General features: G+C 30.8%; 2 protein-coding genes across 2 annotated transcripts; both read left to right on the top strand.

The window, feature by feature from the left end:
* Positions 1-853: 853 nt before the first annotated feature.
* Positions 854-7,730, top strand: LOAG_06341 (hypothetical protein; the record flags this gene model as incomplete). Its single annotated transcript, XM_003141880.2, has 13 exons — positions 854-942; positions 1,450-1,684; positions 2,176-2,382; positions 2,621-2,690; positions 2,943-3,059; positions 3,210-3,333; positions 3,691-3,804; positions 4,205-4,257; positions 5,249-5,455; positions 5,947-6,108; positions 6,479-6,592; positions 7,092-7,226; positions 7,617-7,730. The coding sequence occupies exons 1-13, from the start codon at positions 861-863 to the stop codon at positions 7,728-7,730; spliced, it is 1,734 nt and encodes a 577-aa protein (XP_003141928.1). The 5' UTR covers positions 854-860.
* Positions 7,731-8,540: 810 nt separating this feature from the next.
* Positions 8,541-12,233, top strand: LOAG_06339 (hypothetical protein; the record flags this gene model as incomplete). Its single annotated transcript, XM_020447121.1, has 10 exons — positions 8,541-8,694; positions 8,975-9,021; positions 9,522-9,591; positions 10,042-10,101; positions 10,403-10,475; positions 10,603-10,696; positions 10,864-10,972; positions 11,231-11,304; positions 11,631-11,777; positions 12,144-12,233. 10 exons carry the CDS (start codon positions 8,541-8,543, stop codon positions 12,231-12,233), a joined length of 918 nt encoding a protein of 305 aa, XP_020302613.1.
* Positions 12,234-17,511: the final 5,278 nt, after the last annotated feature.

Genomic DNA, 17,511 nt, shown 5'->3' with positions numbered 1-17,511 from the left:
TCTCATGACGTGATTTTAGCAAACAAGAAAGACGAGAATTTCACGTCTCTCATAACGTGATTTTAGCAAACAAGAAAGACGAGAATTTCACGTCTCTCATGACGTGATTTTAGCAAACAAGAAAGACGAGAATTTCACGTCTGTCATGACGTGATTTTGTCAAACAAATAATGTCAATTACCTGAATATTGTGATAGATCACATGAAAATATAAGAGAGACTATTTTTTGAGCTGTTTCATGAAGGATTCTTTTATTGGTTTCAATATTTGCAGTGTTTTTTTTTTTCACGGAAAGTATACACGTCTTACACGTGATACAAGAAAAAGCATTTCTTCTTTTCATGGTTACACGGATCACGTCAAATTGATTTATAAAACTTATGACTCATAGGAGAAAATAACCAATGACATGTTACCATGACGATAGTCAAATACCCGACCTACAAACAGCTTACACCACACAACTAACACCCTTATCTCGCGGGGGTTCTATCCCGAGGTTGGTATTTCACGGTTTGCATCTCTTTCCCATTATGATAAAAATATTACTTATGTATTATTTATCTCGTGAACATGAACGTTTAGTATGATAATAAGTGATGTTTATACGTTGGGACAGTACTAGTTTAATCATTTTCTACATGATAACAATATTTCTTAAGTTTAACTTTTTTTTTTTTGTTTCTTAACGCAAGTACGTTTAATAAGAAAGCATTGACTTACGTCGCCGTAGATTTATACTTTATCAATTATCAGTTTACAGTTTGTTGAAGACTTCAAATATCCATATCAAGGGTGATATAGATATTTGAAATGAGAGTTATCATCCATTCAAGCTAAAGGATTAATTTATTCAGAAATGATGCAGTTGGTTAAAATGATTTCAAATTCGATGAACAGAGCAACTATCGAGGATGATGGCAATGCTACTATTGATAACGGTTTGTAGTTTACTTTCTTTTCATAGAACTTATTGCAATGCTACTGGTGATAACAGTTTATAGTTTACTTCCTTTTTATAAAGGTTATTTTCAACTTCACATGTCCAACATATTCCTCACAAAGTGTTACGATTCCATTATTTTTGTATGTACTAATTGTTTTTTATGTATAACTCTTATCGTTTGGTTATACATTCATTTCAAGTGAGAACTTATAATGGCATCATTTAACTCTCAAAATGATGAATAATAATACTGTGAATGTGATATTAGTATTAAATCATACAGTATGAATTATTCCACTGCAAATTAAACGTTACGTCATAACGATATAGCGTTTGCTGTACCAATTCCTCAGTTTATCCGCTTCTCAAATGAAATTACTACAATTAAATTAGTAAATAAAACAGTAATATTTCAAATATGCAAATTTTGAAAAAAACTATTACTAACCTATAATATGCAAATTATTTATTATTCTGTGTAGAAGGTTAGATTCATTTGCAGAAAAGGAAGAGGAAGATGAATTTGTGGACGCAACTGATGTGCTTTTTGAGGATGAAAGCGATATGTATGATGACAATGTTCAGTTTATTGTTGCTGGAAATAGCGATTATTTTTCGGATGATGATGTGATATTTGAATTGGATGATGAACTGCATGAACTTGGTTTGATGCTTAATTCTACATTAGCAAGCGATTATGATGGTGCTAATGCAGCACGATTAAACGCTCATTTCTTGTATGTGCTCAAATATTGTTATTATTTCTTTTTAATAGAGTTCTTTACCATGGTTCTTAATTTCATTTCAGCTGGAAAGGTTAAAAGTCAGTCTATTCCGTCTAAGAAGTACTCACATTACGAGGAGTTTCTGATAGATAAAAACAGTTTTGTCGAGAATGTAACAAATAGTTTCAAGTTTAAAGATCACTCTTTAAAGATCAAGTCTGAAGATCACATTAATTAGTTTAAGCTCTGTTTATACTAGTTTTGTCTCCTTTGCTAGCGGATAGTTCTACCACCGTATCGTTTTCATTTTAACCTTGTATGCTTACATCTTCTCAGTACTGGTTAATTAACATTCTTTTCATCAGTTATGCGCGAATTTTACCAAATGTTTGTCATTAGAATGGTATCCATTTCATCTATACCCTTCTTTCTATGCAAAACATTAAAATCTTGTATGATCGGACTAACACTGTACAACTTCTTACTTTTGTTTCAACTTGTAGTAATGATTGGACGATTTTGTTGGAAAAGCAGGCAATCAAGCTCGGTTTCCCTGATCTTGAAGAACTACTCAAATCAGAATACATGAAAGAGTATGTGGAACAGACGTCGTTAGTTAATGGTGTTGCCATTTACGGCGCAGTCTCTAAACCAGCTAATGAGCATATTCTTCGACGAGTTGCTGATTGTAGATTGAACGAAGATCAGAGGTAAATTTTTTCTGTGTTATATGGAAAATTTGTTGTGACACGTTATCCTACTGAAAAATGAAAAAGCTTCAAATAAGGTGCGAGCTTTGATAAATGTTGCGTGTCTTTTGATATTCAGTGGTGTTTCAAAGATCACAAGGAGATAGATAGCATGTTGGAAAAATTTCTTATATTAATCAAGTGAAATAAGAATTATTTGTATAAGTATTGAATGCCAACTTGGGTTTGAAATTTTCAGAGCTAAAAAACGGAAAATGCAAAGATTGATGGAATTAAAGAACCCAGAAAATTCACGGAATTTCCTCGAGGTTACACATTTTGTTGCAGTTTAGAAAACTTTATAAGCTTGACTTTTTCTTATATGAGTTGGGACAATCTGAAAAAGAAAAATGTGTTAAACTTCATCTGGTATTCCTGTTCTCTATAATTTATTGCCGAAAGCAACAAACAGATTTTATATATTACAAAGCATCGACACATCGACACTGAAGGGAGTTGCCAAATTTTTCTTTTTAAGCGAAGACTGCATCAAATTTGCATTTTTCATATATTACATTTAGGGTAAACGCCGCATTCTGGAAATTTTGCTGGATTTAAAAGCATACAAAACGGAAATTGATTATCAAACTATACGGGATGAATACATGAAACGTTATAGCACTAGTTTAAATGCTGCAGTTAGTAATGATTCTATTTTTATTAAACATTCAATTTGTTATACTTTTTTGAACTCATTTAATTTAATTTGCTTATTTCAGTCTGATTGGTACTCACTGTTTTTCTTCCAAAAGTTTTTAGGTATTAATTTTCAGCAAATCTCATTTCAGGAGCACCAACGGTTATTCATGAATAAATCGGCCTTGAAAAACTTTTGGCGCGTTTTTTATCGAGAAATTATTTTAATTAATGACTGTCCTATTCGAGTAAGACTCAGAAATCCAAATATACAAAGTAGGTATTTTTCACTACTTTTTAATCAATGACAGTCTTTTTTCTTAATGAATCAGTTGTTGGTTCTTGTATTTGGTAATTCCTTGTACTTCTTTATTTTATTCGTTTTTGCCTAGTTTTTATCACACAATAGGAAGACTCCTCAAGAGTTATATCATTTTCTGTGAATGGCACTGATAAGGTGATAAATAATGAATTTCGATGTTTAATTGATGAAATCCACTTAAGCCTCCTTCGCTTTACAAGTATATAAAAAGAAAATTTATGGAAAAACTGAGCTTAATCATTATATTTTGACAATTATTATATTTCGACTCTATGACATTTTTGAGTTAAGTTAACGTCCACGTTTTTCAGTCCCTGAGGAAATAACAGATGATCTGCATCTGTTAGCGAACATCGATAAAATTGAACTTCCAACATTTGCTTTGGAGTGTCGACCATCAGCATCGAATGTTGTAGACAAGGGAAGTAAGTTAGGTTTATTCTCCAGTATAGTAATGAAGTGATAACGATTCAAACACTATGAAAGCATGATAGGAAGTATATTTTGGGGAATTTAAGTTAACCGAGAATACAGCGCATCAAGTCCAGCAAAAAAATGGGCTATTCCGCACCTTTATTATTTGTGAAGTAGGGAATGGGGTAATTTTTAATTAAACTCTATCAAATATGATTCATTTACATCCGAAAATTGTGATATTTTTTCATTGTAATGCAGTATATTCGCAGTAGAAATTTACACGATGCTCACCAGCCTTGTTTGTCTTCCATGCATCAAAATTGACTTGATACTATCAGTCTTTGGTGTAGTGCAATGAAATTAAAAAAACTTCTGTTTGAATGCTTACGAAAATCTAATCTTATTCAGGAGCAGTGGAATATCCAGGAGTTGTTGCCGTCCTTAATGGAAGTACTTCGAAGGTAATAACTCATAATTCATTACCTACTTATAAGTAATGCAGTCATCGGAGTTTCGATTTTTGCTGATGATGAATCATTTTTAAAATATCTTATCAAATGTAATATCGTTTTTCTTTTTATTCATTAAGCACATTCATTAAGAGATTCAATCCAAAAAAAAGGATTATTTTTACTAAATAGTATTTACTATATTTGTTAAGTCATATGAGGTACAAATATTTTGGAGTTAATCTGTTATAAGCAGTTATCCAACACGGTTATTCAGCCTTTAAACTGATTTTCCTACATGTTTTACAGCAGTGAAAAAATTGGTAAATATAATAATATATATAACTATTTCTAACTAGAACGAATTGCTGTTGTCTTTTTGAGTAGCTTTTCTTGGAGGAATTACTAGTTAAAGATGCACTTATTATTCGTTTTTGAACAAAATATGGAATCAGTTCGAATTTGAAACTTCAAAAACCTTTTATAATACTTCAAGTATTTGGAGGGATGATTCATATCAAATGAAAATTTGTGGAATTGCTAGACTTTCCTCTACTATCGAAAATTTCAGAAAGGCCCACAAACTGAAACAATAACTTAAAAACTCATCTAAAAAAAAGGAATCGCTGCTGGTTTTTACGGGGTCATAGTTGTGTCCGCATTTTTTTCATTATATTCAAAGTAGGAGAAGTGAAAGTTTTTAATAAAATATAGTAATAGAAATGCTCTCTGTTGGTGGTGGGAATGAATTTAAAGAAAAGTACCTGCTATTAAATGATGAATTAAGTTCTATTGAAATTATATTAGTTATCTCTTCAAGTAATTGATTAAAAAATGCAGGCAGTTTAATTAATCTAAGCTGAGATGCATAATTAAAAACCTTTATATTTTATGAAGTTTTAAGAATGCAATTCCAAGTCACATTACTTCCTGTTTGCTTCATTTGGCGATTCATTATGTACCATTATATTAGTTACTTATACATTCATCATATTAATTTCAGAAACCTACGATGAGTTTGCTCGAAGAAGTAAAAGAGGATTATGATAGACTATTAAACAGTGAGAAGCAACGTGAAGACATTAAGAATGCTGATAGAATTAACAGCGTGATGCTTTACGATGGGGGTAAAGCGATAGGCATGCCAGCTGATAAGAGTAAAGTAATAAGCGTGCAAGAAGATGGTTCTGATAAAACAAATAGAAGATCGGTAGGTTTTTTAGCCCGAAATTTTCATCGCAAATAAGTTTCTGCTGTACAGGAAAAAGTATGCAGGAGCTTTTTCACCATGTCACTGTAGTATTACCAAATATTGCGATGGAAGATGTGCAGAGCTACTTTTAATCGTTGAAACTAGTTATTTTTTTGCTTTATAATCATGTTCTATTATTATCTTACTACTCTATGAGTGGCATACTATTTTCTCTATTTGACTAAGAAGTCTTTTATGTTTTGATATTAATCAAATTGTTACTCTTATTTTTATGTTTTCTCGAAGAGGCTTTATATTATGGATAAAATAAGAATAGAAAATATGTTTTTACATATTTAGTTATTCTTTCACTTATATCACAGTAATAATCTGAAAATTTGAAAATTTGTGATTAATCTGGAAATTGAAATTTTGATCAACAATCTGAAAATTTGTGATTGAAGGTTATTAAATTTCGGTTATCCTATTATATTAAAAGCTTTTCACAGGAATTACTCGACTTGAGTGATGATAAATATACAGGTGACGAGGAATCTACTGACAGTAGCGATTTTGAAGTAAAAGTTTCTAGAAAATACCAAAAAAAGAAATTCAAAGGAAATATAAATACGTTCAACATTTCCTCAACATCTCCAGAAGTTAAGCCTTCGGTAAGAAATTTTTGTTTATTACATAAAGCTATTATTTGCCCATAAAATCCATTTTAGTGGTTATCAGAAACTACCATTGATTATTAGGAGACTGCACAAATAACTTAATCAAGGATTCATGCTGTAACAGTTTCTCCGTTTTTGCTTTCATTTTTTTTAGTCAACTGTAATATCAGAAAAGAATAGTCACAATTTGTAACACTAAAGTTAGGTTAAAAGCAGAACGTTGTCAGACCACTACTTTACTTTCATATCTTAGCAGGATTTTAGAAAAGAATAGTTGTAACTTATGACATTAATGAAATGTGAGAAACAGTAAATAAATTCCACTTTGATTTGCTCGTTAGCTTATTGTTTCATACCGTTTTAGATGCAAACAACTTACGTAGATGGAGCTGGAGGTCGCTCAAGTCACTCAAGGAAAGATCCTAATCCAGTCGAACAGGTTGCACGATTGATGGATAGTGTTGGAAACAAGATTAGTGTTATTTTTTTATTTTCTGGAGAAAAATATGTTATTTTATAATATGTTGGAAATTAATCCAAATAAATGAAATTTCATGTTGAGGCGCATCTGTTATGTTCAAGAGGTGGAAGGGCACTTTTTCACAAATGAGATAGCTTCCCCATCAAGTTTCTTGAAATTTTTTTAACAGCTTGTGGAATATTACACCATCCCATATTGATTATTTTGATGATCACTATTTTCCCATCATTTCTTTACAGAAACGCTGATTTATGCCTATACACTTTTGCGTTTTCGTCATGTTTTTAACCATATATTTTTTAAAATTTCCTAAGCGTTAATGTGAGCTAAACTCAACTCTTTAATGCATATTGTGAATAAGTTTGGTACCACGCATATATTTTTCATGAATTCCATCAATCCATTCGTGATCTCACCTATCTTAACTGAAAATCAAGAACTGATTTTAATTACTTATAAGATATATCTTTCTTGAAACCAGTTCTTGTTTTTTCAGCAGTCGGAAAGACGTCCATCGATTGCCGAACGTTCTTTGCACCAATCACTCAGTCATTCGCATCCCAAAGAGCTTAATCGGTTCCCGTTATCGGCTACTGGTTTTAACAATAAAAGTTCTGCAGGACTGATTCAGGTCAGTTATGTCCTTGTTTTCTAAGTATCATCAAGACAGAATCATTTTATATCGGACAGTCTATCATCATTTAAACATTCCGATCAATTTTTATCGTCAACCTGAAGAATCATTTGCTGGATGTATACTTGAGTGGTTTTCGCTCAGCAGGAATGTAGGCTAAATTCTGTTACAAAATAGCCCTTTTACTCATGGCTAATATTACACTCGCCGATTTCCGCAATGTAAATCGCATGTGCGAATTACCACTACAGTGTGTACCTAACCTATCAAATGAAATTCAACTTTCACAACGAATATTAGTAATTTATATTTAACAGAAAGTTGAACAGTTTTGCTGAGCTGCTGCTTTTTATTTAGGTATGATGGGGTGAAATTTTCATGCTTCAGATGCACAGTTCTTCTCAATCAGTATTTAACAGAGAGCATAGTGAGGAATACAACGGAATACGGACATCTGGACGTCACGGTTTTCAATTTGATCGTGAGGAAGAGGTGAAGTAGTTGATTTTTCTGTGTATCATCTGTTAAAAGCAGTTTGAGCGAGGAACAGGAAATAGGACTGAATTCTTGTCCAATAATATTAAAATCAAAAATTAAAATCCCAGGCTCTATGTAGCATAAGTTTTAGGAAACGTTAGAACGTATGTAATACTTTTTTTTTAAAGTATTTGCAAGTCTCCAAGTCTTTGGCTGATTAAGAACAAGAAATGCGGTAAAGTTGTAATGTATAAAAGTACATAAGATGATATTAAAGTGTGGAATGTGTTCGATTTATAAAATGTAAAATTACTTGGAACTGCAATCTCATATTGGAACATGAGAATGAGATTTGTCGGTTTTTGAACTGTCAAAGAGCTTTTAATATATCATTAAAATTACAACATTTCATTTGACCATCCGCAAGCAACGTTATCATTGACTTTGTACCCTGTTGCTTTTATCCTATTCTCTTGCAAATTTTCAAGAAGAATTAATTGCATCATAATTTTTGATGGTCTTTATGTGTGTAAATGTACTAAGCAATTCGATAACTCAATTCTGGCTGATATGTTATCACTGGAACAATGATCAGTGTCATGATTCCTAGTAATTTCCGCTCGTGAAATCATGAAATTACGGGATAATGAGGAACTATACCAGAGAGAAATGATTGCATTTTTCCAAGCAAACCGACAAAGATTCACACCTCTCCCTCTTGCGCTCTTGCTCTGGTTGTTTTCAAATGAATCATATATTTCTGGTTAGATGAGTGAGAGAGTGGTATGAAGGGTGAGATATTTACTTGTATACATGCATGTTTCAATATGGATAATGTTAGAGGGGACAGCTCGTTTGAATGTTCTTTTTTCTCTGGTATCGCGTTATGTTTTTTCTTGGAAATTAGATTTCGACAAGGGGAGGAGTCCTATTTCCAATTTACGGGAACTTTTTTTGCTTGAAAATTTGGTGGTCGACGAATGTGAAGGTGACAAACAACTAAATATCATTAATTAAAACGTAACTAACAGTAAATGACATTTTCATTTATTATTATTTTTTAACTATTATAAAATATATGTTTGATAAAAAAAATTTCAACGATATTTTTTTAATAAGTTCTTCGTTAAAAATGTTTAACGAAGTGATAGAAATATTGATAAATAAATGAATTAAATACACGCATTGTATGCATGCCGAAAAATGTAGGTCTTTTAGGCTATGCAAATTTCATTCAGTGAATTAATAAAATTTCCATATCGTTGTAGGAGGGAAAGATTTTCGGCATCATGCAACTGCAATAGAAATGCGCGCAGTTTGCAAGAAAGCGTTGTGTTGAGATCTCTGTTCAATACATGGTTCATATGAATTTCAGTGTCACATCTCTAATTTATCTTGCCCGTATTTTGTTCACTTATCATGAGCAATCGCTTTTTTTCGTCTGATTTATATCGAGTACGTGTATCTTTTCATATTTTGCCAACTGCACCCATATTTCATTCTTTACTTCCTTCACTTACTCTCTTCCTTTTAATTCGGGGTTTATCGAGGTAATTCGAAGGTTATGTATGGCAATATTTTAAGGTTGTCACTGTTGTGTATTTTAGAGGAAAACATTACAGTAGGATATATCATCCTATTATTTCATATTAAGTAAGCTTAAGTAAGCATATGGGATTAAAGATTCCTTTTAAACGCTATCGAGAGCATAACATCTCGTAATCAGAGATATATAATCTGATAGAATTATTGCACTAGGCTTTTATTTTTCCTGGCATAAATTGCATGGCTGTTTTGAAATTGATATATTTTTAGGAATTTAATAAAGTACCATACGGTTCATACAGTGTTCCCAGTTCAACCACTGGTCAAAGTTCACATCAAAGTAAGATTTTAGATATGGTAGGAGTTTAAAATAGAACTGCAATCGATTTGATTACGATTGCAGTTTGTAATCAGTTGATCTTGCCTGAGATTTTCAATATCATCTAATTTAAATTTGATCTTTTTGTTATGTGAAAATGGGCAATTTCAAGGACGGGAATGGTTTCAATGTTTTATTTAGTATTGTTGATAGTCATTTGGTAAAGTTAGTAGTGGAGAACATTCCACATTTATTGATGTATTTGTTATCACTTAGAAGTTCTGCTTGCAATAATGATGGGAGCTATTGATAGAAATATGCTGATCACAAGAGATCACACAAAATCAATAGAAATCAAATACTGTTTAGATTACAATTATTAAATTTGCCAAGTATATTGATGGAAGTAAGCAACTTGTAGAGTCCACTGCACCAGATTCAATAATGTATCTTCTATATCTATTATTACAGCAGGCGAAAACACTAGCAGTTATCCCAAATCAAGTGCAAATATTCAAAAGCCGTCTTTAAGTGAGTTTTTTGCAGCTACTTTTAGTTTACTTCTCCATGGATCATTCCATTATTGGCTGTTGCTTTTTGGCATTTGTACCGAGATGCAATTTCTAAACCGTTTTATAGCTTACTTGGTGCATTCGATTACTTGAGTAAATGTTGCTGGCCATTTTTGTCCCTCTATGGTCAGTGAGAGCATAAGTTTCACTTTATTGGGATGAGGACTCGGATGTTTCGCTTTTTTTGATTTTCATTAAAGTTTGAAGTTTTGCCTTTTGTTGGATTAAGATATTAATCACAAGTTTAATTATAATAGCAGATCATTCTCATGACAATATTTGGGCAACATCTGTGCAACAATCACATTCCTATCAACCGGATCGATTTCAGCAGTATGTTTTGGCATATTTATTAAAAATAGCATAGCAAAAAGAATGCACTTTGCGTTATGCTTTGACTAGTAGTTTGGAAAATAATATTTGGGTGTGTTAGGAGTATTAATATAATCTGTATTTTTAGATATGGTCGAGGTTATCCTGACGAACGTACTACGTTGAGGGGCATATCACCTACCCAGTTTTCTCCCCATCCTTCTATTAAAGAAATTGCACAGGTTCATTTAACATAAGTTTTTCCATTTAGTTATGCATCATTCACAAAGAGTTATTGCTTTAAGATTTACTGGTGCCACTTCGTTCTTCACTACATCTGAATTACTTTCCAAATGTTTTTATACTTTATCTTTGCTAGTTGAAGGTTTAATCAGTGCATATGTTGTAGTTACCAAAAGGAACACAAACTGACGAAAATTGGCTGGAAGTTTTACTTGATGAATTGGGATGTCGTAGTTCGGTAATCACTATTGCAACTTACAATTTTCAAACAATCGGTTATGAGATTTCGTACAGCATAACTTTTTCATCGAGTGGATTCTGAACTGTTTGAAGTTTCCAGAAATGTATTTTCAATTTTGGAGTAATCTAAATATTTGTATCTCGGAAACATTCACATGCAATGTTCAGAAATGGAGTTTTAGCGGTCCTTTAGATAGAACCACTTGCAGAAATTAGTATTTTAAAATGCTTTGTTGTGATACCAAAACATTTTCTCTGCACTTAACGGGTATTTAAATTTTGATACTTTTCAGGAAAAAACGCAGTCCAGAAACTAGCGGAAGTGATAGAATTATTAGTGAATGTACGATCACCAAATCCAGTTTTGGTTGGTATTTTGTAGTTCCTCTAATTTATTTCTTTTAGGAATAAATTCAATTTCATTCGAGATTCATAATGGTCAAGTTTGTTTGTTTCGAATTTGCACAATTTCTAATGATTTTTAGTGAAGTACGTATATAAAATTTTAGTGAAAGTGCGTCGTCATATAAAATTTTAGTGAAACTTGTACGTATTGTTTTTACGGTAGATTTTATTGTTTCCGAAACTCAAAGATTATAGCGCTAGAGGTTAAATGTATGAGGTATTGATCGAAATATTGTGCGGATGTCAAAATATGGAAAAAAAATTCTTACGTATATGTCTGTGTTTCAGCTGTCAGCACTGCCACAGATTGTTGGCTCGTTTTATGGTGCTCCATTAAATCCAGAAAAAGATCTGGATTATCGGAGGACATGGCGAGAAATTGTGCGAGATCACTGTAGTGCAGAAATACTCATTGTGCCGTTACCGAATGGCGAGGTTAGTAAAAGCATTAAGATATTAATTGTAATGCGTATGAAAAGTACTGATAAAATTGGTGGTTGGGACATTTCTTCAAATTGAAGTATTTCATATTGTTACATAAAATCTAGAAACATATTTGACACTTAAATGTAACTATTTTGGCTTCTAAATCCTTGCTTTAATTTTTTTCCCTCCTAAAATCCTTCAATATTTTTTTTCTATAATCCTTGCCTTAACTATTTTTATTTTGCTCTAGATTAATGTCTAAATCGTTTATAGGAAGTATTGATAAAGAGGTAATTTTGTTGCTGAAATTGACTTAGTGAATGGTAAAAGGTTTCACGGAATCTCGAAGAATATATTGATTCTACAAATATCCAGGAATTTCAACATGCTCCGACTATCCTTATTTTTCAATACATATTTGTCCTTAATTTTCGTTCGCTTTGCGTCCTGGACATGAGCGAATAATAACTTGATATAGGACATTAAAATTTCGACTCCAGTTATATATTGGTAAGACTATATTTGATAGGTGATATGAATATCTATACCATAGTTTTCAACTAGGAATTAGCTTTCTTTTTCTCCTAGAGCAGTTTTTTCCAATTTGCAAATAAAGATTTGTAGTTGTAGCTGAAAATGACGAAAAAACTTTTGAAAATTGTAAATTTTCTTGCTATAATTATATAATGATATAGTGGCAAGGTGTATTCCACTTTTTTTTTCCGCGAATAACCGGAAAAATATGGCATATGCTGATAGTAAAGTTTATTTTTTTCGATTTAAAAGTTTAGATATGCAAACTACATATGAAAAAGATGCTTGATTCTGGGAAAAAAAATAAGTGTAATTGATGCAGATTGTGAAAGGTTTTGATAATTCATACAATATCTTATTTGATCGTAAATAATGGGAAATAAGGCTTCCATTGCTTTATTTCTTGAACGAAGGTGATTTTTATGGTGATTTCCATTTTAATTTTATTTGAGAAGTTCATATATTTATAGAAATTCTCTACTTTTTTAATTTATTGTAATAAAAAAAGCAATGCTAACATAAGTTTTTGAAATTGTCCAGTTATGAAACTGGATAACTGAATCGCTTTTGATATTAACAGCCATAGATTAACCTCGGTTTTTTTATAATACTAATAGCTTCCCTTTGTTAACACAAAAACTTCAAAATGAACTTATGCGCTGCATATTTTTTCAATTGTACATCTCTCAAACATCTTCGAAGAAGTTTTATTTGCGCTTGAGGAATTGCATTTAAATTTAAATAAGGAAGTGTTGAATTTCAATCATCATCAGGGATAGGCTTCGCGAATGAAGATATGGGAAATGATATCATTGTAAATTGCTGATAGCTAAGATTGTTTCTGCGTTGCCTTTTCTCATTGAAACTACTAATTCTGCTCGTGTTCTTAAAGCGGACAGCAGCGTTATGGATAGTATGTCTCCATTTTTCCAAACTGATAGCCAGAACGAATAATATAGCCATTTTGGCGAATGCTAAGGTATTGTTTCAGGAACTCCTTGTATCGCTTTGAGCTTTTCTGTTGCGGCAATCGGTGTCAAATTCGCCATGGAGCACAATCTTAGGAAGGCGATAAGTATGGCCTCAACACTGGTGACCTCTGCCTGATCAAAGATAGTAACATTAGTCACGTAGTCAGTTCAGCGGTTGTATAGAATTGTATGGAGACAGTGCTGATGGAGGCACTCGAGAAGTCGCAGATGGTAGTTATAGTTAATCGATAAATCATCTATAAAAGAGTAGGCAATAGAGTAGCTTTGTAGGCAGGAATCTTTACATTTTTCATCATCAGATGTCTGTATACCTTTGCTAAACTGCTGTTTATCTCTTTTGTCGATCAATGACGTCCAAGGAGATGATGGTTACCCAGATAGCTGAACTGTTAGGTCGGAACTGTCATGTTGGGATGATGGTAATTTTCTTATGGTGGAAGTTGGTAGAGAACTTCTACCTTCTTCAAACTAATTTCGAGCTCAAAAAACTCCGAAATTTCTGGAAACAATATATTAATGGTTGCAAAAGTGCTTCTGTGTCTACCAACTGTTAAAAGCTATTATCGGTTAAAAATGCCTTCTGAACGTAGTGATTAAGGGTTTTGATGTGAAGACTTCAGTTGCATTAGATTGAATAGACTTCCATCATTACGATATCGAATGTAAATGTCATTTTCTTCATTGAATCTACCATGACTGGAGCATCCTTGGATCATCATGTTGAAGATTTGGAATGGAATTAATATGAGAACGCAACATTATTTCATATTATTAGTTTTCGGGAAGGATTGAAGAAGTGTATCGACATCTGATTCTCACTCTCATCTAACAGGATAATTATTGTGACAGACTTGAAGGATATTCTAATTGTTCCAAAATCTTCTATAAGTCTTTTTTCTTTTGCTTACAGTGTCAAAAGTTTTGGTGAAATCTGTTAATATTGTATAGATTCCTTTGTTCTATTTCCTGAATATCTTTTGCAATAGCCCGAGAACAAATATTATATCTGTAATACTTCTATTAGTATCAGTGGTGAAGTCGAAAAGATATCAAATTACTGAATCTGAAAGCTTGCGCAAGCAGTCAATGCAAACGTTACAGTCAATCTTTCAATTTCGACGACGATAAGTTCAAACACAGCACGAACGATAAGATCATTTGGTATTCTTTAATACTTCTTGTGTACTGTTCATTTCGCCCCTATTATTGCTTCAGTACGGTATTGTATTATATCGTATAAGACCAATAAAAAGATTGCTATCAACGCTGTGGAGTTAAAACAACAAAAATAAACCTACAAAATGTTTCTTGACAATGGGCTCTGAAATCACATTGGCCTTCAGGTAGAAGTTCTTCTGAGATAGTTGAGTGCTAATCTATTCAAAAGTATTCATCTAAAGATTTTATTAACAATAGAGAGTAAAGTAATACCTCGGTGATTTGGTTTTATAAAGTGATAATAGTTACATCACAGAGATCTGGTAGAGGTTCATCTTTTTCTCAGCAATTAGTATAGAGTGTTTGACTTTCAAGAAAAAAAAAAGTCTTCAGGTGGGATCCCATTCAGGTAAGATTTCAGATTTCAGGTTGGATTCCATCAACCTCATTACCAGTTTTCATCTACTGTATAGCCTTACAAGTCTCTCCTGTAGTAGGGACTGTATGTAGTGCTTTTTTCATCGATTATTATGTAATGTGCTAAATTACTGAATCTTGGATTATATGGCTCTTGGACTATATGGCTGATGTTAAAAGAGAGCCTGGGAATGTTTAGATTATCAATTATTCAAAATGGAGATTTTATCTCTAAACATTTTGGCTATCTGTATTAAGTAATGAATGCCCGTTGGCCATGATTAACCAATACAATGAGAGATAAATTTTGATTGGATAACTTTTTCCAGAATCCTTCCATGTAAAGCTAGCCAGTACTCTCCTTGAAAAGTGCTACTTAATCATTTAGGATATTGCCAAACAAGATTATTATTTCCTGGATTAAACTACATGTAGAGTTAAGTTATACGATACATAATGCATCTTATCATCAAACTTATATTTCATCCATTATCATTACCTGGTTTTTACAAATTCAGGTATTTACCAAATTTGTAAAATCACATAGCGATAGGCAAACGAATGAAACTTCTTCGAACCACAACAATGATAGTAAATAGTTAATTTATTTATTTATTGTTAAGAGATTTTTAATTCTTTTAGTAATATAAATAGTGCTTAAAATATGCAAATGAAATAAAAATACATGGAAATATATTGATTACAACCATTTTTTTTTCTCTTTCAGATTCTAATTATACTTTCTTGTATATCTTAAAATTTTTGGTAAGATTATTCTTATTTGGGAAAATTATTTAAATGGATATCAATGATATCATTGTACTAGATAAAGTGTACAAGATAATAAACTTATATGCCTAGAATGTATAAGTTTAATATTTAAGCTAAAAATGGACAATGTCCATTTTTATATGATGAATGAAAACTGGAAATGTCTGGAATATTTATAATGTAATACTTGAATTGATAAATATGGAAATATTGTAGATGATACTGTGATGATTATTGAATGTTATTTTATCTGAATAGGAATAAGAATTGCAACAATTAATTGATAAATTACGCATAAATAAAAGGAAGAGTAATGAGTTAGTTCAAAAAAAATAAATACTTTTTTATTTCCATTTTCATATAATTAATTGGAATATTATGAGAATTACTTAATTAATTCATATAAAATTAATTAAAATATTGGTTTTTAATGTTTTTCAAAGTTTCAAAACATTTTAAAATTATAAACCTATAAATGTGATATTTTTGTCTTTATATGAAATTAAAAAAAAAAAATATTTTGTGTTGAGCAAAAATTTTACATGTTAATAATTTACATATATATACATATATGTATAAAGAGAGAAATTAGAGAAAACAAGGAGATAAAAATGATGGAAGATGGATTATTGAAGTTTTTATGTAAACAATTAATTAAATATTTATGTAAACAATTAATTTGATGTCGTTGTAATTTGTGCATTTTAACAATATCTCGGCAATACATCAATGGTGAAAAAAAAAGAAATTAAAAAAAATTTTTCAGTAAAAAAAAAAGAGAGAAGTTAGTAAATGATATTACTACGAAAGCATTTTTACGACAACAAAATTGGAATTTTTTTTTTTTCATTTTACAAACAATTTGTAACTTTCTAACTTAAAATTCAAACAATTTGTAACCAAAAAAAAAGAAAGAAAAGAAAAATGAACGGTACAGTGGAACGAAAAATCATCAAAATTTCTTCATCTAATGAATTTAACTAATTACAACAAAAATATTGTTCATTTGATGAGTTTAGGTGCTAATTAATTTGTTAAATGAAAAAAAGAAAGTGAATATTCAAGTGATTTTTCAGGTGATAAATGAGGTTAAAATTACAATTACAAGATGTCATACACACATACTAAACATGTAGGTATGTTTAATTAGTTAATTTGTCAACTATTGAATGTGTCAAATTTTTTTTTTTCTTTTTTTTCTTTACTTTTTAAAGAAGCCTTGAAATTTTTTTTTCCGTTCCAGTAAGATTATTTTTTTTTCTTTTTTGTTGATATGAATATAAAGAAGTGAATTTGTATCTTGTTCCTTTATTGTACGAATACTTCTTATCATACTAAAAGAAAACTTATAAATAGAAGATTTACTGGTAATGATAGTTTATTGTGCTGAAATAGTATTAGCTTCATACTTTTTCTAATGATAGTACTTGTTAATTAACAATTTGTAATAAGTATTTGATGGTTAATTCGAAATGATAAATTCATTTCTTTTCCATTTCCTATTTATCCAGCGCAGAAAAAATTTTAATATTTCTTTTTTTCAAAATAAATTCTCTGAAAATGAATTTGTAAAATGAAAAAAAATAAAAATAAAATTTTTATGTAAAATTTTTATAAAAAATAAAGTTTATGAAAAATAAAATTTATAAAATTTTTATAAAAAAATAAAATTTTATAAAATTATGGAATTATAAAAAAATAATAAAATTTATAAAATTTTTAATAATTATTTATAAAGTCAATGAAATGAATCTGTAAAATATACGATAAAAAAAATGAATTTATAAGATGAATTTATGAAATGAATATAAAATTTATAAACTGAAAATGAATTTATTGAAAAAAATGATTTTTTTTTTTCTCCTTCCTCA

The sequence above is a fragment of the Loa loa genome, assembly GCF_000183805.2.
Source record: "Loa loa unplaced genomic scaffold supercont3.100, whole genome shotgun sequence".
In the NCBI taxonomy this organism is placed as follows: Eukaryota; Metazoa; Nematoda; class Chromadorea; order Rhabditida; family Onchocercidae; genus Loa; species Loa loa.
Note: the sequence above shows the minus strand (reverse complement) of the source record. Positions and strands in the feature narration are given on the sequence as shown.